Raw genomic sequence first — 21,789 nt, 5'->3', positions numbered from 1 at the left:
AAAATCCAATCTGCAACATTAGCAAAAATACAGGAGCAGCCACAGTTCTTCAAGATGTGAGATCATTGTTTGGGACGAGACTACAATGTCCCACAAACGCACACCAGAGGCTCTCGCTCAAACACTTCAGGGGCAATTAAACTATAAAGGCTGTAGTTGTTGTTTTAGCAGGGGACTTCGCATTAAGAAACTACAAAATTAAATTATCTATGAATAAATCTCAGTATTTTTTGAAAATGTGGCAGCTGATGCAAAGCCACCTCCCATCACTTCCAGGAACGATACAGGAGGCAGGTTCAGCACATCCCACGAAGTTATTACACTGAAGGATGAATGGAGCATCCTAAGAGCCAGTCTGACAGAAGGGCAAGGAGACAGGGTCACTGTATTCAAGACAGCCGTCTGAGCGTGCTCCACACCTAAAGGTTCGTAGCCCGGTGTATTTCCCATTGCAGGATAAGATGGCGTTCTCACATTGGTTAATCTGACAGTCATGATTTATAATGCTAGAAACTAGGGGTGTACAGAGTACCTGGAATTACCCGGTACATTTCCAGCTACCCAGACCCGGCAACTGAGAAGTGGGCTCAGCGTCGGGTAATGTCAGGGCAGCTGGAAATAATCTTATGACTTACCTTTCCGAAGACATCTAGGATCAGCAGCAGCGGTCCTGTGGCGGTGGCAGCATCGGAGGTGTCTTCAGCCGGCGGGGGAGCTGCAGGAATCCCTTCCACAGCACCGGAGCAGGTAAACAATGTGTGTGTATGAGCCGCTGGCGAACCACATGACCGGAGCAGGAGACGAAGCGTTCCTATTGGACAGACGGCTGTCACGTGGTTCCCCAGCGGCTCACACACACACACATTGTTTACCTGCTCCGGTGCTGTGGAAGGGATTCCTGCAGCTCCCCCGCCGGCTGAAGACACCTTCGATGCTGCCACCGCCACAGGACCGCTGCTGCTGGTCCTAGATGTTGCCGCTACCCTGCAGGTAAGTGCCAAACCGGGTACCTGACCAGGTAGAACCATTGATTTTGGCTGGGTACCCGTTACCTGTTTTTTTTTTTTTTTTTTAACACTACCCGGTACAACACTACTAGAAACAGAAATCTCTTTCAAAGCAAAACATTATGGAAATGTGTTGCCCACACCTTGTCCTTAACCAGACGGTAGCAGGCCGGGCACTCCTGGCAGCCAGGCCCCGAGCGGTTATAGAAGTAGTTTTCCTGGCACTGGTCGCAGCGGTTGCCCACGAAGCCATCCTTGCATTCGCAGTGTCCGTCCTCTTTACACTGCAGGGAGAGAGAGCCCTCGGGATCACAGTCACATGCTGTAGGAGAACAGGACAAAAAGGCCACATGAAAAATATGGCACCCACCCCCCAAATCACAGGGAAACACGACTCGCCAGCTACCATGTAAACACATCTCTGAGAGATGTGCAGCGTTGCTGGAACACGATTGCAGGATTTTTATCTGCTGTGCAAAAGCTCCACAAAGCATCGCCCCATTAAATCCCCAGGCTCTCCCAGCCGAGTTGCTGTAAATGAAACTCAAGGACACCTGCAGAGCCGCTCTATGGTAAACACAAAGGGAAGCCGCTGAGCTCCTAGCAGTTGAATCAAACTCACGTTTGCATCCTTCTGGTCCAAAGCCGAAGTGGTTGGGCTCACAGCGCTGGCAGCGCTTCCCGCTGATGCCTGGCTGGCACTCACACTGTCCGGTACGAATATCACATTGACCATTAGTGGAGCCCAGGGGGTGGCACTCACACCTAGTGATAGAATATTATTAAGCAACAATTAAACAGACGCTGCATATTCGAGGTCCGGCACATGCCAGGAAGGTACTTATGTCTGGGAGGCATGGTAGGTAGTTCTTTTTTTTGATATATGGTGTTAGTAAGTTAGGGACCCGTCACTGTAGATATTAGGATGCATTGTACCTGAAGCCACGTTAAATCTGTACGTGCCAGATACCCATCTTCTATCTTACAACAAGCCAGTTTATGTCAATTACCCAACCTATGTGCAAGTCACCCCCCTTGACCAAGCTGCTTGCCAGCGTGGTGCCGCTCACCTCTCACAGCCACGGCCGCTCAGCAGGTTGTAGAATCCCGGCTCACAGGCTGAACAATCGCGTTCAGTGACATGTGGGAGACACTCACACTGACCCGTCACCTGGTTACAGCCACTCTGACCTCTAACTGTGCCGTAGGAGTTACAGCTGCAAGCTAAATAGGCAAAAGGTCACACACATGCGGCATAAAGGCAGCAATGAAACATCATGCACTCATCCACACATCCTCATTCAGAAGGGGGGATCTTTAATGACACATTTTGATAAGTCTACAATCTACAAACTATTCTTGTTACAAAGAGAACGGAATTCACCGTTCCACCGCATTGTGATTAATTCAACTTTATTATTACTTTTAATGGCGAAAAAAAAAAAGATTAATTTCCCCTCAAAAGCACAGGATGTTTACAACATTAAATGTTAATGAGATTGCTTTGTTCTAGAACATTCTGAAAGGCCAAGCATGTGTCTCCCGCAGCGGAAGAACAGAACGGCAAGAAATGCAACAAATACAAAATACATTTGCAAATAGGTGGGACCACATAAAATGGGTTTCTACAGTTAAGTGTAACAGATTTCTCCCATTGCTCATATCTCTTTCTCATCCCCAATACATCGCAGGTCACGGACAGTCAGAGAGCTAATACAGAGGACTACAGAACATTGCTCCACTAACCCCCCTAATATTATATTATGCACACACACACACACAGATATATACACACACACACACAGATATACACACACACAGATATATACACACACACACACACACACAGACAGATATACACACACACACACACACACACATACACACACACACACACACACAGATATACACACACACACACACACACACACACACACACACACACACACGGTACCTCTGCACTTGAGGTCAGGGTTTGGTCCCAGCGGGTTTCCATAGAAGCCGTCTCTGCAGCGGTCACAATAGAATCCGCCCGTATTGTGGATACATTTCAGACACTCTCCTGTCAGACGGTCGCAGTTCCCCACCGCGTTGGGATCAATGTTGCTGTTGCACTCGCAAGCACGGCAGGCCCGGGGTGCCCCAGTCTCACCCAGAGGGTCCCCGAAATATCCGTCATCGCAGAGCTCGCACCTCTTTCCTGGTGAGAACAAGGGAGGAAGTCAGTGGGGCTGTCCTCCTGCCTCCTACTTTGCATTGAAAAGCAATAAAACGTAAGCAAAAGTACGGTGAAAGGTAGCGGTAAAAAGCAACAAGGTACCAGAGTGAACCGGTAAACGGTACAAGGTACAGGTACGATAAACAGTACCGGTAAAAGATAAAGGTACGTTAAAATGTAACGGTATACTACAAGGTAGCAGTACAGTAAAATAAAAAACCCTGTGCTAACTACGCTAACCACGACATGTGCAGCACTTTCACTTCAGAGCGTTGCTGTCATGTCCGAAATGTTGATTGTAGAGAGCCCTTTCCCCAACCCCGCTTCAGAGAAGTAATAATGCAGAGTACCTCCTCCAAGAAGTGCATCTTGTACTTGTGTTTCAATATGGCTACAGGACATTGCAGAGGGAATATGGTGGCGCCCTGTTTCAATTGGAAATTTCCTTATGAAGGAAAGGTAGTCCAAGGGAGGTGCTGAACAAAGCCTCTAATTGCCAGGATAGATTTGTTTCTTTGTGAAACAAACAGTGATTAGCAAACGTCGAACCTTCCTCAATAACAAGATGAGCATGAAACAAAAAGAAGGATCTTAATTTATATATAAATAAAACAAAAATGTTTTTTTCAACTTCAGTTCATTTGTCTCCTTTTTCTACAAGTAGCCACCCACTTGATAATGTGCGGATATCTATTTAGTCGTATAATGGTAAACAAATGATTTACTCCAAGCGTTAATGGGTTAAGACGACGGCTGTGTAATAATTCAGAATATGAATCCGTGAGCAGCTTGCACTGGTCCAACACGTGGCTGGAGTTGTAGCTCTCACCTGTAGTTCCCAAGGGGCAGTTGGTGCAGACCACCTCCTTAGTTTTGGGCACAACGGCACAGCTGGTTCCACCCGGGCAGGGGCAAGACTGGCAGTCTGAGCTGGTACCAGACGTACTGTCTCCATAGTAACCCTCACTGCACCTCTCACAATGAGGACCTGCTGTGTAATCCTGGCACTCGCATACACCTAAAGAGAGAGCAGAGGGTGACCCAGTGTTCCGCTTAATCCCACTCCTCAGGTTCACCCTTCTTGTACACGCGCACCTCCCCATCATTCAGCACCCAATCCTCATAGTACAGCAAGCCCCATCACCCCAACTTCAGGATAACCCCAAACACAGAGTAGAACTCTAATCCTACATCACTAGTCCTCGAACAAGCATGGTTGAGAAATATTAAAGGGGCTGCACAAGCATGGTTTAATGAATGGGGATCTCTCAGGATATAAATATATGGAAATCTTACAGCTTTAGGAGCAATCCATACTTTATAACCCCTTATCTGTCAGGTGTGCGAAGTTCTACGACTCTTCCCACTTACAAGGCCAGCACCTCATCTTGTAGTTTTTGGATCATGCTACATCTACCCCTCCCCACCCCCTCTAGGTTCCCACTTTCACTCACAGCAGGCATACGCTTATAGAGATCCATGTTAAAATAGACAAGTAGCAAAAAGTGACAGAGGCTCATTTGCATATCATTACCCAGAATTCCTGGCTGCAGTAGAAGCATTGTGTGCTAAGAGATAATGGGGAAAGGCAGGGTTACAGACCTGTCTGAGACATGTGAATGTGCTCACACGTGGTATTTTTTTATTTGCTGTTCACTTCCTCTGACAAGTTTAGGGCATCTATCTCCGTCAACCCAGCAGTTGAAAGGGCCTTCACACTCACCGGTTTCAGGGTGACATGTGTCGCTGTGACCGTTACAGGTGCACAGCACACAGGGGCTGTATGGTCCTAGGCTGGGGTTCTCTCTTCGGTAACCAGGAGCACAGGACTCACAGAACTGCCCAAGATACCCAGCGGGGCAGCTGCATGTCTCCACCCAGTAGGCAGGAGAACCAGCACCTGGTCGGGCGGTCACTACTGTGACCTCCTCTAGGAACCCGGCACCTGGGTAGAAAGGCAGAGGAGGAAAGGAGGACATTATAAAGAAGCAGCTGCTCGGGTTTCTTTTGCCGTCGGCTGTAAAGGAACAGCTGGGTGGGCGGCGGTGGGATACGTCTAGGATCTTGCTCCTTGGGTAAACAAGTATCTCCCTGTGTCGGAGGCTAAGAAAACAGGTATTTATAGCACTTTATATGCGGTTTCAGAAGTAGGAACCTCTTCGGTTAAAGGAACAATCCAAGCACATTTTTCAGCTTCGGGGACCCCTTGCTTCCCGGGATACTTACCTCTGTACGGGGGTGCCGATATCGTGGGGCTGTTTAAAGGCCCTGGTCACACGGGCAAATAGGAAGCCGCAAGGGATGACGTCACGGCTTCCTATTGACCTGCAGGACGCGGGAGCTTTGAAGCCTCCATTACAAGAACCCCAGCCCCTACGGAGGCAAGTATCTCAGAAAGCAGGGGGTCCCCAGAGCCAAAAATAATGTGGTTCATCTCCATAGATCCCCTGCTTCAATCGTATTGTTATTTCTAAATGAAAAGGATTGTTTTTTTAAAACACCATCTCTTGGATTGCCTTTTTAAAGCATGGATGTGTCTCAAGTTGGAAGCCTGGTTCAGAGGACCGTGGCAGCAACCTGTGTCCATGAGCAAGTCAGATAATCCGTGTGCTTTTCACTCCAATATTAGGATACAAACTATTACGTACAGGAATTAATTGCATATGTAGATTCTGTGTAAGGTGCTGCATACTGTATTTGCAATAAACTAACAGTAAATAACAGTAAATATTTCAGTGTTGGAAGCTCTTGCAACACTCCATGCGCCCACGACACAGGCCCGAAAGAGATCAAGTATATCCGGGAGACAATGCCTAAAAACAGCAGGGATGTAACATGAAAGAATTTCATTCAAGGCTGTGGTTTGGCTCCACTGCAACTTGGCCAAGAGTCAACCAACAGGAACTGCTATGAAATATTATAGACCGCATTGTACATAGCAGAATAACAGTGTGCAGTCTAAAAAGGAATATTCCTACAACACCATAAGTGGACTCGGCACTCACTTCGCTCACTGTAGGATCCCCGGATTTTAACGGCTGTCAGATTCTGCAGCATCTTCTGGAATTCGAAGGGCGACACAGATGGCCTCCAGGGATAATCGGTGGCCTCGTGCAGCCTGAGTGCGGAGTGTTAAAAGTCAAGGCTCTGCTGGTAAGCGCACAATCTTTCAAGAGATCGTAAATAATGTATTCATCGGCGTGCTTTGGAGCGCCTCTCATTTTACCATAAGAGAAACACTGTGCCCTTGCGGATATATAACCCACTATAGTGCATATGGGTTTTCACAGACACGCAGTACTGGCGACCCCTGCTTTTCAGGCTTCCAGCCAAGTGTTAAAGCAGCAGTTTGGAATGTCCCCTTCAGCCCACACACAGGCGGAAGCACAAGGCACATCCACATTTAAGACACATGCAGTGTTGCTTTATACTGTGTCATACGAAGCCGCGAACACAGACCACACAGTTTTATACAAGGGGTATTCATAGCCTGTTCTCTAACAGTCCTTCGGTACTTGTAATACCACCAATTCACCGTCGCTAAACACACATTTTGTCACGTCGGTTGTGGTTTGCACCTGTTGTACAGGAAGATGCCGCTCACCTGAATACGTAACGCAATGTGCTCTCGCTGGGGTAAGAGTTCCCCTGCGCGATCAGCGGTACCGACACCCTGAGCCCCGCCCCTTCCAGCACCAGATCCTCTGCAGAGAGACGCGTGTCCCGGCGCTCCACGCGGAAAAGGAAGGTCAGGTTCTGACCGTAGCTCAGCACCTGGTTACCGAGGAACTTTGCTGCAGGAAAGGGGAAGAGGTTCTGCGCTTGAGGGAGCCCACACAGTGACACTTTGCTGAGCGATGGTTAGTGCGACCACGCGCGCAATCACAATGCCTTAAGGCAATGATCGCGGCCATAGACCAGCACAATGGGGCGCGCGGCAGGCAAAGAATCAAATACAGTTGATTCTGTGGCGCGACGGCCGGGTCACGCAAGCGATTCGCCTAATGAGGGCGAACCAGCTCTGTGACGTCAAGGCCACGTCCCCCTGACACGTCTACCCAGGCCACAAAGCGCTCACCCTGGACGCGGCCGAAGGAAGCGCAGTGTACAGTATCCAAATTACATTGGGTTAAGCTTTTGGGTGCAGTTCTCTTTCTAGCCACCAGATGTCATAAGAGCCAAGACGGGATTATCAGTGCAGCTGTGACTCTTGCAACTGGCCTCCTGCAGAGAATTGCTCCACAACTAACCCATTTCCGGGTACAAATATGCAGAGCACTTCTCCCTGTGGAAGCAACGACAACAATCCCTTTCTCCGGCTCCAGATCTTCCCGAACACTAGAATACACTTACCAGACTCCAGCACGCTCACCATTTACTAAAGAGCCGCAGAGCATTATTACATTTTATGATAACCTAGCAAAAGCACAAGTTACTAGATGTGCAGAGCATCACAACCTGGACCTTGCTACGTCGCTCATAACCCCTCCACTGTTTGGGTCCTCTTTCCTGTTCTCTGGGAGCAACGAGGTTGAGGAAGATATAACCTGATGCTAAATCAACCTTAAAACTGACAAAACGACCCGACCCCCCCCCCTAGACATGTTTTTCCCATGGAAATGTATGCTATTTGTGTGTGGAATACAGTGATCCCCTCCTTGTTCTGCATCCCCCAGCCCCACCATGCTCACCAGGTGCAATGAAGTAAATTGGGAAGTAGCTTTCGGAGGTTACAGACACAGCACTGCTCTCGGAGATCCAAGACAGAGGGTATTCCGATCCGTCCCGCTGCTGTGCCAGCCAGCCCTCCGCTCCTGAAAGGCAGAAGCAAGTCACTAACCCGGCACATACTACGGAGCACAACTCAACTACTATTCCAGAGGGGCTGGAAACTATGTATGAGACGCGGGCCACAAGAGTATTCAAATGTTATTAAATATACATTTAATGACATGCAAATTCCCGATAATTCAACATTTTGCAAGGATTTATGACCTGTGTGTTACAGATCTTTACATTACGCGAGCCCACAGGCGAGTTTCAGTGACAGATTGCACTTAGCTGCCCGAACAGCTGCAATTAAATGAACAGAAAGAAGCGGGCAGTCCAAGGGCTGCAGGTTAGTGACCGCGCTATTGCACGACGCCTTCTAAATATGCGGCGAAGTCGCGTTAACAGCTAAGGGAAACTCTGAACTCCATTCAAATGGATGGAGCTTAGAGATTCCCTGACCTGGAGAAGCATATAAAATAGAGGCCTTGGAGTCCAAATAAATTCTCTGGGACACAGCCAGGGCAGACGTGTAATGTCACGATGACCAGAAAGTAGGAGGTCTGCGGTCTGCGAGACGCGATGGTAAAACGAACAGTTCCCCGTGCGCATTTTTTTTTTTTAACATGTATGGGAAGCAATAAGGCAGGAGTGGCCAACTCCCCGTCCTAAAGGGCCACCAACGGGTCAGGTTTTCAGGAGATCCCTGCCTCAGCACAGGGGGCTCAAACATCGGCTCAGTTATGATTGAGCCACCTGTGCTGAAGCAGGGATATCCTGAAAACCTGACCTGCTGGTTGCACTTGAGGACGGGAATTGCCCACACCTGGATTAGGACAGTGAATAAAGCCTAGAGGCAGAGAGGGGTGTTGCCCGGTACCGCCGGATCCTAACAGGATGTAGGAGGATTTTTATTCATTTTTATTTTATTTTAGATAGTCTTATTTTGGGAGTTTCCTAGAATTTTAGGGACGAGGAGGGTTCTCACCACTGTTAAACGTGGACACGATGCTGGCGACGCCGTAGCCCTCAGCGTTGCTGCAGACAGACGAGTGACCGTAGCAGAAGCAGGGGGTGCATCCGCGGGGGTTACCTGCGTCCAGGTGAAAAAATCCCGGCTTGCACCTAAGGAATGGAAAGAGATGAAGGGTCATGTCTAGCGCCAACACCCACGCGCAGTCACTGAAGACAGCAGCACATCCAAACCACCACGACAACGCTTCACGCACCGGCCTATATACCACCACCCTCTCCTCACCCTGTCCCGACATGTGCTGTGAGCATCCCTACCGGGACAAACCCCCTCTCCTGGACACAACCACAACTCTAGTCTGCCTCCGGGGTGGCCAACTCCAGTCCTCAAGGGCCACCAACAGGCCAGGTATTGGAGATGTCCCTGCTTCACCACAAGAGGCTCAATCCGTGGATAAAGCCACCTGTGCTGAAGCAGAGATATCCCCAATATCTGGCCTGTTGGTGGCCCTTGAGGACTGGATATGGCCGCCCCTGATCTACACTATTAGTTGTCATGGAGAGCATGACAGTCGAATAGTAGGAATTAAAGGTAAGCCCCCTTTTGCCACCCAAGCTGCCCATTGTTCCGAGCCGAGAAGTCTTGGGCAGCTCTTCATTAGACTGTGAACCCTCCAGCTCCAATATTTCTACGAGTGAAGAAGTCTTCTCGAACAAGAGGAAGGCTGCTACACGGCACATGAAATAAGGGTGTTAGGGCCTATCGGCACGCGTTCCTCACGGCTTCCGTTACCTTTCGCAGTTAAAACCTTCCACGTTATCTTTGCAGCTGCAGCGCCCGGTTTCCAGGTTACATTCGTCTGTGCTGCCCGCGACGTTACATGCGCAGGGTCTGTAGAGACAGAAGGGTTTCCATACGCATGAACATATACAGCTGTGCCCTGATCTGCAACATGTGACGAGTATAGAGTATTAGATCTCTACTATAATATACAGTGTTCGACAAACCTATACATTTGCTCGCACCGGGGCGAGTGGATTTAACCCTCGGGCGAGTAAATATTGGCCCAAGCAGCACACGTTTGGTACTAGGTGGCGAGTAGATTTTTTTTGTGTGGCGAGTAGATTTTTTGGTGATTTGTCAACCACTGATAATATATATTATAGAATATCCACTATATATTTTGGAAAGTTGTCTGTTCGCTAGGCCTTTGGACACCTCTAAAGATATTATAACCAAACTTTGCAAGATGGTTCCAGAGATCAAGGAGCAGGTTTTTGTCTATGTTTGGATACAATTCACAAATGACATCACCGATGACATCAGAAATGACATGATCCCATCACACAACCCTCAAGCTACCACTTAATCTTGGTGACTCTGAAAATCCAATTGGCAACATTAGCAGAAATACAGGAGCAGCCGAAGTTCTTCAAGATGCGAGATCGAGATCACTGTTTGGGACGAGAGTACAATGTCGCACAAACACGCAGCATCAGAGGCTCTCGATCGAAACGGCGTTGCTGTTTTAGCAGGGGACTTCACATTATGAAACTAAAAAAATTCATTATCAATTTATAAATCTCAGTATTTTTTGGTTTCTTAGAAATTCCGAGCAACGCCGGGTACATTCACCTAATATATTAGCGCACTGTCTCCCCCATCATATATATTATAGCACTCTCCACTATAATATTTATTATTTAATATAAATTAGAGCACTCTGCTATAATAGAGATTATATAATATATTGCAGCACTCTAAGCTTAAATATATATTATATTAGAGCCCTCTCCACTCCTCCCCTTTAATTTACTTCTATGCTACGTGTATATTCTCCAGTATAACAGCTATACTACAATATGGATATCTTAAATCAGAGTTGCTAACTCCAGTGCTCAAGGGCCTACAGGAGGTCAGGTTTTAAGGATATCCCTGCTTCAGCACACAAATTCTCAGCAAGCTCAACACAGGTGGCTCACAGTGACTCAGTCAATGACAGCCACTGATCGGGCCACTTGTGCTGAAGCAGGAATATCGTTAAAGCACGACATGTTGGTGGCTCTTGAGGGCTGGAGTTGGCCACCCCGGTCTTACATATACAATATGGATATCTTGCATACACCTGTGTACCCATGCAAGGAGTTCATGCGCTACTTGCCGCATGGACCATTACCTGCAGCCAGCCTCGGTGAGGGAGTGGAAGCCAGGCTGGCATCGGTCACATTTCTCGCCAATCACACCCGGCTTACAGCTGCAGCGCCCGCCGTTATCGCACTGGGTGCTCAGGGACCCTACAGACAAATGGGGCGAAGAGGATACGTTTTACAAAGACAGCAGGCAAGTACCTCTCATAGCTCAGATTGTCAGCTGTTGGGTCCAGAGGAGCTGCTTGCCTCATGCACGCATATCATCTGCTCTATTCACCGTTACAGTCTGAACGATGTTACCCCGCATGCAGTGTTTTTGGTAAGGTATATAGTTAATGCCTTCAAATGTACGGAGGAAAGAGTAAAACCTTCATGTTAAATTACAGATGTGACACAAAAATATAGGCACTCAAGAGGCCTTAATACAAAAGAAGCGAATGTATTGGCTTTTTTTGTATGAAGACCTGTGGAGTACCTACATTTATGTGTTACGTAGCATGTACTGATCCCTCCTGGTGCGGGATTCTGCACCCGTGGCAGGGTATCGAGAGTGCTCCTATCCAAGGACATTGACGTGACAGAGATGGCCACCTTTCTGTAAAATAAAAATCTCCAACAGCAGCATCTCAAGTGAAGTTGGAAAAATGAAAATAATCTGTATGAAGTTTTACAACAAATACAAACTTGTGGATAAGTTGGACGGAGTTTCTGTAATGTGCGCGGGAATAATTAGGCATCATTTTAAAATCGAGCAAAATCATAAAAAGCCCCAAAAACTGCTGCACTTTTCCCCGTTGCTGCAGTCTGATAATCGCGCTCTCTGTGGGGTCCCTTTGTAGGAGACAGCAGGAGACTTATTTACATTGCTGGGTAAAACTTGACACCAGACACTTAACATGACTGTTTACAAAGCATTTTGTTATTTCTGCCCCGGCCTGAGGGAGATTTTATCATCATTAGGGATGTGAAAATAAACTTAATTTATGCTTGCATCAGAGTAATAATACACATACAGTGTATATACACAAGCTGGGGCCAGAACAGACTATGTGCAAGAGTATATATATACTATACTGTACAAATACAAACAGTGCTATAAAAACACTACCAGTTTTATAGAAAAATACATAATAATACTGCATTTTGTGCATACACACACACACACGCACGCACAACGAGCTGTATGCACACAAATACACAGTGCTCAATACACTGTGGACCCCATTATATAAACATATAACTGAATACACAACTAGCTCTACATAAAATGCCCAGCCAGGTGTGCACACACAAATGAACCCACATACCCACATGGTTGCAGTGACAGGCCTGGCATGGCTCATCACTGCCCTGCCGGTAGTAGTTCTCACGGCACCGCTCGCAGTTTGGCCCATCAGTGTTGCCGGCACATCCGGAACAGTGCCCGCCGTGCCCCGTGGAACGATACAGCTCTGGATCGAAGTAGCACTCTTGGGAGCGGCCGTTACAGTTACAGGCTGTCGGGAAGAGAAAGAGGGCGGCAGCGCGTCAGGTTGGCGCGGATACTCAGAACAGTGCAGTGATGGATTCTGGGAGATGCCAAATAACCTCACATGAAGAGGCTTCCTTCATCAGATCAGTGAGACCCATCTCTACGAAGTGGGGCTTCTCCTTTCGGAGCTGGAAGACACCGTACGTCCCATTGAAATTAATGAGCTGTGACGTGTCTTTCGGCACAGAAGTGTTTCTAATGGAATAGAACCCCTTAGTAAACATGGGACTTGATGAGACTTAGGAGTATATAACGGTCACCATGCATTGCAGGACACTCTGGCAGCGAAAAGGTCAAGTTCATTTATTTGTCATTTTCAGGTCATTACATCATAAGATTTAGACGAAGTTCCCTTAAAAGATCAATTCATACGTGGTTTTTTTTAATGATTATTTTTTTAACATCGATTTGAAGCAGGGGGTCTCCGGAGCTGAACCCCGTTAATTTTAGCTCTGGGTACCCCCTGCTTCCTGAGATACAGACCTCCAAAAGGGGGTGCCGGTATATCGGCATGGTTTAAAGCTCCCGTGTCACGTGGGCCAATAGGAAGCCGAACCTGACGACGTCACGGCTTCCTATTGGCTCTCCATTACATGATCCCCAGCTAGTGAACCGGAGTATCTATTGCCACCCCCTACGGAGGTCTGTATCTCCGGAAACAGGGGGCCCGGAGCCAAAATGAATGGGGTTCAGCTTCGGAGACACCCAGCTTCAAACATGTTAAAAATCAGAGAGAGAATTAACGGCTTGGATTACCGCTTTAATAGCAGGAAGCCATTATGGTTATGTACTGAGAAAAAAATAGAAGATATGTCCATGCATTATTGTTAGGGCCCAATTCCAAAGTGTGGGGAAACAGCCTCAGGCGAGGAGAGTCCTGCTGGTGCAGCCAACACAACGTAGATAAAGAATGTATTCAAAGTGCAGGCCTCCACTAAGACAGAAACACAAAGTACAGCTCTACTCTCACGTTCATAATGAAGTTCTCCATTTAATGCGACAGCCAAGAACCGAGGAAAGATAACGTTTCAGGTCTCATATGGACCTTTCGTCAGGTCCTGTTATTCCACTGTTCTTGGCTGTCACATTAAATGGAGAACTTGATTATGAACGTGTGAGTAGAGCTCTACATTGTATCTCTGTCTTAGAGGAGACCTGTATTCTTTGTTACTGTTAGAGTCCACCACAAACGTTCTGATGAAGGTACCATATAGGGCCAGGCATGAGGCCTTACTGGTGTATGGGTAATGTTACTGTTGGAATATGACGTGGGTGGCAAAGAGCCGGATACTCACGCTGACACTCATTGGGGCTCTCGCCGGTCGCCCTTCTCCATGGACGGTCGTTGTAGAAGGGTAAACACTTGTCGCAGTCAGCACCGAACGTGTTGTGTTTGCAGTTACACACCAGCTTCTCAAAGTCATTGCGTACACACTCACTGGCGTGTCCGTTACACTTGCACCTGATGCAGGAGGGGGCAGGGGAAGGAGAGAAAAGGAGGGACACGGTGTGACAGGGCAATAATACACATGTGAACGCCAAGAAGATACAGACATTGGAACGCACTCACCTGCCCCCTACAGCAAAGTCGGAAATGGCGTAATAATAAGACTTGAGCACCTTGGGGTCACTGAAGACCTCGTCTCCGAACGTGTTGAGTCTGTTCAGGGTCACGCGGATATCTGTGGCCGTTACCCATTCCTGCAAACGTCCGCAGAGAAAAATGCATATCATCATCTTGTGCAGAGCTGCTCCTCACAGCGTCAGTGGAGCACAACACACCGATTTCATCTTGGTTAGTGATCCGCAGAGCATCATATATAGTGCACACATCTCATATATTCTGCAGGGCATCATACCCAAAAGCCTCATCCATCTCAGACCTTTACTCAATGAGCCACTTCCCCCTTCAGAGGCTCCACAGAGCAACCCTCCCAATACACTATTCTAACAGCGGCCCGACAGAGCATCTCCCCATTTCTGTTAGTCCTCTTAGCCCAATCCCATCGCTCTTATTAAGCCATTCCTGGTTAAAGATGGCTGCAGAGCATACTGCACTACAGCGCTGTTACTAAGCACTAGCTGAAAGTACCCGCCGTTCTTTGGAAATTGTAAGAAACCCCAAAATACTGGAGATTTATAAATGTACAATTACATTTTTTTTAGTTTCTTCATGAAAAACATTTTTGTATCTATTTTTGTTCTAATGCTGTTGGATAAACTATGTTTTCAGTTTTTCCATCAGGCGCAAAAACATACAAATGTTTTCCAGTTCCCACTCTGGAACGTCCAACATAAAGTTGACCATTTACAAAACATGGATTTTCTGAATTCAGTCCAGCTATTTCCTTTTCTGCCGAATGTGGTTAAAATTCGTCGCAGTTTTGAAAGGTTCCGTCCGCCATCTTGATTCACAATGGCATCCAATTGTATCCAAACGGACAACAACCTGCTCCTTGATCTCATGCAAAATGTGGTTACAATATTTTAAGAGGTGTCCAAATTCATAGCGGACACACACCTTTACACAATATATAGTAGATTACCATGTCCACCCTACAGAGCTACCCTTGCCCAGTGATTGCTAGCTGATGAGCCTGATTCCCCCACTGCCTGCGTACCTGTAGTACCGGGCTATTATCAAAGTTGTAGGCACTGGGTCGGCCCTCGAGGGTTGAGAAGGCTACGTTCCCACCGGTGAGGGGCGAGATGTCGCTGAACTCGTCAGTACACAGCGCCTGCTGCTCGTCCTCCCCTGTGCGGATGAAGCCTCGGTTCAGCTTGTGGTAGGTGTTCTCGCAGGAGCCGCTGTAATACTGGTACGGGATCCACGGGCCGTCCTCTCGCGTCCGTTTGTACAGTACAAAGCTCTCCGGCCGGCTTGTGTGAAACTTCAGGCGCACGTAGGTGATGTCAAACGTCTTCCCTGCAGAAGGAGGGAGAGATGGGAGTGAGTGAATGGCAGAGGAGGAGACGGGAGTGGAGGTGCAGGAGTGGAGGTGCAGGGGTTCAGGAGTAAAAGAGTGGGAGTGAGAAAAAAAAAAAGATAGAAATGAAGAAACAAAGCTAATCAAGAGACTAAAAGAAAAAGGAAATAACCAAAGAAAGATGAGAGAGAGATTCAGACAGGGCGTGATAGTGAATAGGACAGCCGCCCCCAGGCAGCAATTTCACAGAACATCTGGAACAACTGTTCAGAATGAATGTTCCCAGGATGAAGTGCACAGCTGCAAACCAGCTGTTTCATTGTTGACTTATGGAAGGAACATCCACAAGCAAACAAACTCACAGCCTGCAACAGCCCCCGCTATTTAGGCACTGTGCGCCTACACACAAAACCCAATCCTGCACTATCCCACACGGTGTTTGCTTTAAGGGCAAACTTAATGTTGAGGCAACCCCATAACTCCTGGACCTTCACAGCAGCAACTCTGCTATTGACCACAGCGACTTCTTATTCCCAATCCTCCCCGTCCAGCAGACGCCAACCCTGCAATTCCTGATGTAGCTTTATAATAATCCTGTACGCTGCTATTTTAAACACAGCCTTTGAGCAAGGTTTAAACACAGCAAGGTTCACAGTCTCCCCCACAGCACTCGAACTTAGTCCAGGCCACACACACAGTTAGGGGGAGACCGTTTCGGGGTGTTTATTATTCTGAAACTAAACTCCCAGCAGAAAGGAGGACAGAGCAGGAGAGAGAAGAAAGGAAAACAGGTGCAGAGAGGAGTCAAGAGTAGGAAGGCGTCGCAGAGGAGGTAGAAGGTATGGATGTCGGGACACATCTGCAAGGAAGTGGGCGTCACAAACAGGACTCCCTGTCTTGCAATATACCACCTCATCACTGAGCAGGGCAGCGATTTGAGCTGCCAATGCGCGAGACGGCACAGGATAGCAATGCCTCACGGGAAGTAATAAGCAGGTCTGACAGTGGTTAAGATGTCACACTTAAAAAACCACACCATTCCCATTTTGGTCTCCCAAGTACTTTTCCCCCGCTCCTCAACTGGCGTGTTCCTATCACCTCGGCTCAGACACTGTTCTGTTAAACCAACTACCTTTACAGAAGAATGTCTCACATTTCCCGTCAGCTTGCTGCCCTATACAGGTAGTCCTCACTATCCAACATTTCACTTTACAACGAACGGCATATCCAACGCTTTACAATGCCTCCCCATGGGCTGTTTTCCGACGCCGGAATGCGTTATCCAGCGCTCACCGCCACTGATTAACATGGGACTCACTTTACAACGGTTTCACCATCCAACGCTACTTCCAGAACGGATTCCGTGGGATAACTGAGGACTGCCTGTAGTATCAAATCCCGATTCCTCTATGAAAAATGCTCGCCTCCTGGAGCTCATTTATACTCTAAAGTCTCATAACTCCCCCTTCCCCGATCTACAAGGGTGCTCATTAAGTCTCATCATCTCTCCCTTACTTTAGCTGCTCTTCTATGAACCAAGGACAAAAAGCCTCAGTGCTACATCCAATCTGACAAATTATAGTCAAATACTTATCGTTTTTTCTTCGCATAAGATAAATTCTTTGGCCAAAGCATTTTAAGCTTGCAAATCACGCCAAGTTACCCCCTCTTTCACAAGTCCTAACACTGTCTATAAACGTTCTCTTTACCGCTCTGATGGAGGAAGAAGTCTTAATAGACTTGTCATTCAGAGGGGCATCACAAGACCTGCCATTCAAAAGTGGGCTGGGAGAGCTTGTCTTGTTATATACATTAGGTCACAATCCCAGTAACACTCCTTTTGAGAGACGGAGACACAGTGGTGGGTTTGGGTCCTGAGCTAGCCGGGGTTGTGCGTGTCTTCTATGAACCACATCTTTATTCTGCCTATGCAACCCACGATACTGCCGGCTATCCCTACTGCCATGCTTGTCCACGTTTAGGTCATTAGTATGAATTAAAAGTGCTATGCAACCAGGTGGTATATAAACACACGTTATTCTGTTACGTGTAAAGTCGCACTATTAATACTATAACACCCAGACCCCAGCAACTCCTTGAAGGTTAATGAGGTTCCATCCTATAGCCTCACGCTGCCAGAGAACAGTCACACACTGTAAAGGAATGGCATGCGTCTTAAACATAATACACCGACCTACAGAAGAATGGTATAGTAACAGAAGAACGGCCTTTGAAGTGGTGGAAACCCGTTAGAGAGCCAATGGCAGCTCCTTGTTTCATTGCGCAAGTCGCCCCCGTAATTGCATCATAAACTTTAAGGTGCAAATTCATTATGGCAGTTAGTTCTGTGTACTGCGCTGTGATGCCAATTATAGAAAAAGAATATCTCTGGGGTAGGTAAATTAGTTAAGATTAACCCATGGTGCTCTGGAAGGGCAAGCAACGCTTCCAATACGGAGGGGTTTAAGGACACACAAGAGAGAACTAGTCTCACGGACAGATCCAGTGAAATTATAATACCTTTGATAACATTTTACTTGTATAACTCCACATTGCATACAGAGCGGTTGTATTCATTTTTCAGGTTTAATAATGTGATTTGCAGAAAGGAGCAGACAGCGAGATTCAAATCAATTTCACACTTCAAAGGCAAGGACTCAACCAACACACTGTAAGTCCCCCAGGAAACACATACTCAGTGCAGTTACAACCAAACCTAAAAAGGTACTGCAGTGATGTACGCTGGATGTCCAGTGCAGACATAGCCTGAGTGACAGCTAGTTAGGAGACGCTGGTCTCAGAATGTGCTATTTGTAGAATCTGACAACAGCCGGATACTCACATCTACCTCATGAGCTAAATACTCATCTGGCTGCCATTTTCTGTGCACTTGAATTGTTAAAGCAACACTGTCACAAGGTGTACTGGAGATTCAGTTAACAGCAGCGAATCCGCTTGTTATACATTGAATATATCAGGAGAGCCACAGCAGATACAAGGGTAACATGGGGAGAGAGTACGGCAGGAAACGCCAAAGATGGAGATCGGATTGGAGTTGGAGGTCATTGGGGGAGGCCTTTAGATAATAATATTCAAGAGCTGTCATATGTGAAAGTCATGACATTTTTATATCCAAATGAATGTATATCAGAAAAGGCATCAATAACTCATCTTTACTGTGAAGGAATACATCATATTATAATGATATTGGGAGAGTGGTCCTCGGTGTAACCTGTAAGTGACTGGTGGTGTATCATCTTGGCTGAGGGCACTTTGGCAGGGAAGGGGTTACATGTGACTGCGGCTGTGACATTTCTCAGAGGCACTGTTTTTTTCCCTTCGTTACAATATGCCACCCCAGGGAGAACGCAGTATATATATTGTACATTTCCTGGTATTTACCATTGTGATGTTTTTGCAGGACGGGGTTTTGTGCACAAATCTTTTGCAAACATATCCTAATCTCTAAAACCAAAACACTGACCCCGCTGTTCAGAGGTTGCATGACCGAGTGCTTTTTATTTGTGGACCATAGCTATTAACTTCTTTATGACCAAACACAAAGTAGCAATTTGGGGCACCCCCAGAACTGAACTGCTCTATTTTTAGCTCAGGGGACCTCCTGGGCCACGAGATACTTAGCGGTTTAGTTACCGGTGCTTCAGCTCCTTCCAGGGAATTAAAAATGGCCACCAAATGTGAGGGTCCCCCTGGCCAATAGCAAGCTGCAATGTCGTCTGTGGCTTCCTATTGGACGGCCATTTAAACTCCCTCAGGAAACACTGCTAACAAAACCAGTAAGTATCTGGGGAATTGGGGGTACCCAGAGCTAACGAAATCTATATAGGGAATAGTGTGGGTTTTATTTGAGGCATAAGCGGTTTTCTTAAAGCTGCAGTTCAAGCTCCCGTTTTTTTTTTACTTCAATAGTTTCATGTGGGCAATCTCTACTTACCTAAAGAACTGCATAGCTGTCGGTCAATTCGTTCTCCGTCTATTCATCGGCAAAGTTTGGCGACATCTTTAAATATGGGGAATGTAAATGGTTGCTATAACAAGCATGCTTTTAAAAATAGAATACAAGAAAATTGGTCTTTCAAAGTTGTTGTTTTTTTTAAACAGAAAATGCTAAAAGTATTTTTTCTTTACTACAGAACTGATTTATTAAAAAACCACACATGCAGGATATTGCTTGAACTGCAGCTTTAAGTAACAACAGAGTAACAGACTCTCACATCCACAACCAGTTTAAGTTCTTTCAAATCTAAGGCTGTCTCACATTTTAATCTGGTCTGTAACTGTTTCATACGCCCATAATATAGATTTTCTTTAAATGTGCACGCAATGTCTTGTATATAATGTATACCCTGTTCATTTATGTAACTGTATTTGTAACCATGTATTATTTGTCTTAACTCTGTGCCCAGGACATACTTGAAAACGAGAGGTAACTCTCAATGTATTACTTCCTGGTAAAATATTTTATAAATAAATAAATAACAAAGATCGGTATTTAGTAAGATTGGAGGACCAAGTTCTACCAGCCATATTGGTCCTGGAGAAATGCAGATTCCATGCAGGTTTTGAAACCTTTTAGTGGACCAACATTATTTCATTGATAGAAGAGTACAGCACAGAGCTTTTGGAAACCTCATAAGTCTGTTTGTAAATTATGTTTTTTCCTACCACAAGGGAATAACTTGGGCAACTTTGCCCAGTGAGGGTTTGTTAATAACCGTGAAGGAGCAGAGGGAGGGAGACTGTAGATGTGCAATCTGGAAAAGCCCCAATTAGGCGCACTGTTGACAAATCAAGCTGTGTGATAATTAAACTGCCTGCTTCCTTAAGGAAGGGGCAATACACGGTGACCCATCAATCTCCAACCCTGGGAAAACCAAACTGATGGTGAAAGACGTGGTAGCAGCCTTTCAGGGGAGATCCCTACACACAGCTGGTTATAATTTTGGAGAAGACAACAGACAGTGAACGGACACCCCAGTACCTCCTACTCAGCCCTGTATCCTTAAGGCCGCGCCTATAGTGCGCGCGACGGGTAACGTCACTCGTCGCCACCCGCAAAAGTTATAATTGAACTTTTCGGCGACGTCGCTGGCGACCTGGCCATTGATTGGTTCAGAGGCTGTCACATGTGGCGACAGCCTCTGAAAAATCTAATTTTATCGGCTTCCAAATTTTTGATCGCCGCCGTCGCTGCGCGCTTACTATAAGCGCTTGCGATGGCGGCAATGCTTTTGTTTTCAGGCGACGTCGCGTCGCCGGCACTATAAGCGCAGCCTAAGGGAGGATAGAGATTTACAGGCATACCCCGCATTAGCGTACGCAATGTGTCGTGTCCGGAGCATGTATGTAAAGTGAAAATGTACTTAAAGTGAAGCACTCCCTTTTTTCACTTATTGATGCATGTACTGTACTGCAATCTTCATATACGTGTATAACTGATGTTAATAACGCATGTGTAACAGGCTCTATAGTCTCCCCGCTTGCGCACAGCTTCGGTACAGGTAGGGAGCCGGTATTGCTGTTCAGGACGTGCCGACAGGCGCATGCGCGAGCTGCCGTTTGCCTATTGAGCCTTACTCGTCCTTACTCGCGAGTGTAATTAAAGTGAGAGTCCTTAAACCGGGGTATGCCTGTAAATAGTTTAGTCCTCTGCCTAAGGAGCCTGCCGCGGGTGGGGCACAGGACCTGCTTTTAGAACACACAAATAAAAATAAAAATAAAAAACTTGTACTTAAACAATAATTTTGAATGTATTTTTTACATTCTACAACTTGTGAGCACATTTGCATATCTCAGACAGGTCTGCAACCCGCTCTTTCCCTATTATCGCTTAGCAAACAATGCTCTACTGCAGCCAGGGATTCTGGGTAATGACATGCACGTGGAAGGATGGTTTGCCAAGCGATCTTGGGGAAAGACGGGGTTGCAGAGCTGTCCGACACATGCAAATGTACCCACAAGTGGTATTTTTATCACATTTTTTTTCTTCCCACCATTATTTTTTTATTGTCTTTTTAAATTCTGAAATGTTCCAAATGTTATTTACAGCTTCAAAGACCGGACATTCACAAGATATTAAGTTACGTTTTCTGGTTAAACTCGCACACAAAAAAAAACAAAGTTGATCAAGTTCTGCCTCTAAAGTGGCCTGTAAAGAACTATTCACTTAACCCCTTCCAATAAATAAACACC

At 46.6% G+C, this 21,789-nt stretch overlaps 1 protein-coding gene across 1 annotated transcript in view; it reads right to left on the bottom strand.

Annotated features, from left to right (window-relative positions):
* Window positions 1-21,789, bottom strand: part of LAMC1 (laminin subunit gamma 1) — an 81,838-nt gene that overhangs the window by 17,047 nt on the left and 43,002 nt on the right. The window contains exons 2-17 of the mRNA XM_075616572.1: window positions 15,271-15,575; window positions 14,220-14,350; window positions 13,945-14,111; window positions 12,426-12,614; window positions 11,145-11,262; window positions 9,761-9,859; window positions 8,984-9,120; window positions 7,917-8,039; window positions 6,830-7,019; window positions 6,231-6,343; window positions 4,949-5,170; window positions 4,055-4,243; window positions 2,962-3,207; window positions 2,078-2,231; window positions 1,630-1,772; window positions 1,151-1,329 (exon numbers count right to left, since the gene is read on the bottom strand). Of these exons, the coding sequence (XP_075472687.1) occupies window positions 1,151-1,329; window positions 1,630-1,772; window positions 2,078-2,231; window positions 2,962-3,207; window positions 4,055-4,243; window positions 4,949-5,170; window positions 6,231-6,343; window positions 6,830-7,019; window positions 7,917-8,039; window positions 8,984-9,120; window positions 9,761-9,859; window positions 11,145-11,262; window positions 12,426-12,614; window positions 13,945-14,111; window positions 14,220-14,350; window positions 15,271-15,575 (2,705 nt within the window). The remainder of the gene's footprint in view (window positions 1-1,150; window positions 1,330-1,629; window positions 1,773-2,077; window positions 2,232-2,961; window positions 3,208-4,054; window positions 4,244-4,948; window positions 5,171-6,230; window positions 6,344-6,829; window positions 7,020-7,916; window positions 8,040-8,983; window positions 9,121-9,760; window positions 9,860-11,144; window positions 11,263-12,425; window positions 12,615-13,944; window positions 14,112-14,219; window positions 14,351-15,270; window positions 15,576-21,789) is intronic.

Source organism: Ascaphus truei, chromosome 10 (genome assembly GCF_040206685.1).
Source record: "Ascaphus truei isolate aAscTru1 chromosome 10, aAscTru1.hap1, whole genome shotgun sequence".
NCBI lineage: Eukaryota > Metazoa > Chordata > Amphibia > Anura > Ascaphidae > Ascaphus > Ascaphus truei.
Note: the sequence above shows the minus strand (reverse complement) of the source record. Positions and strands in the feature narration are given on the sequence as shown.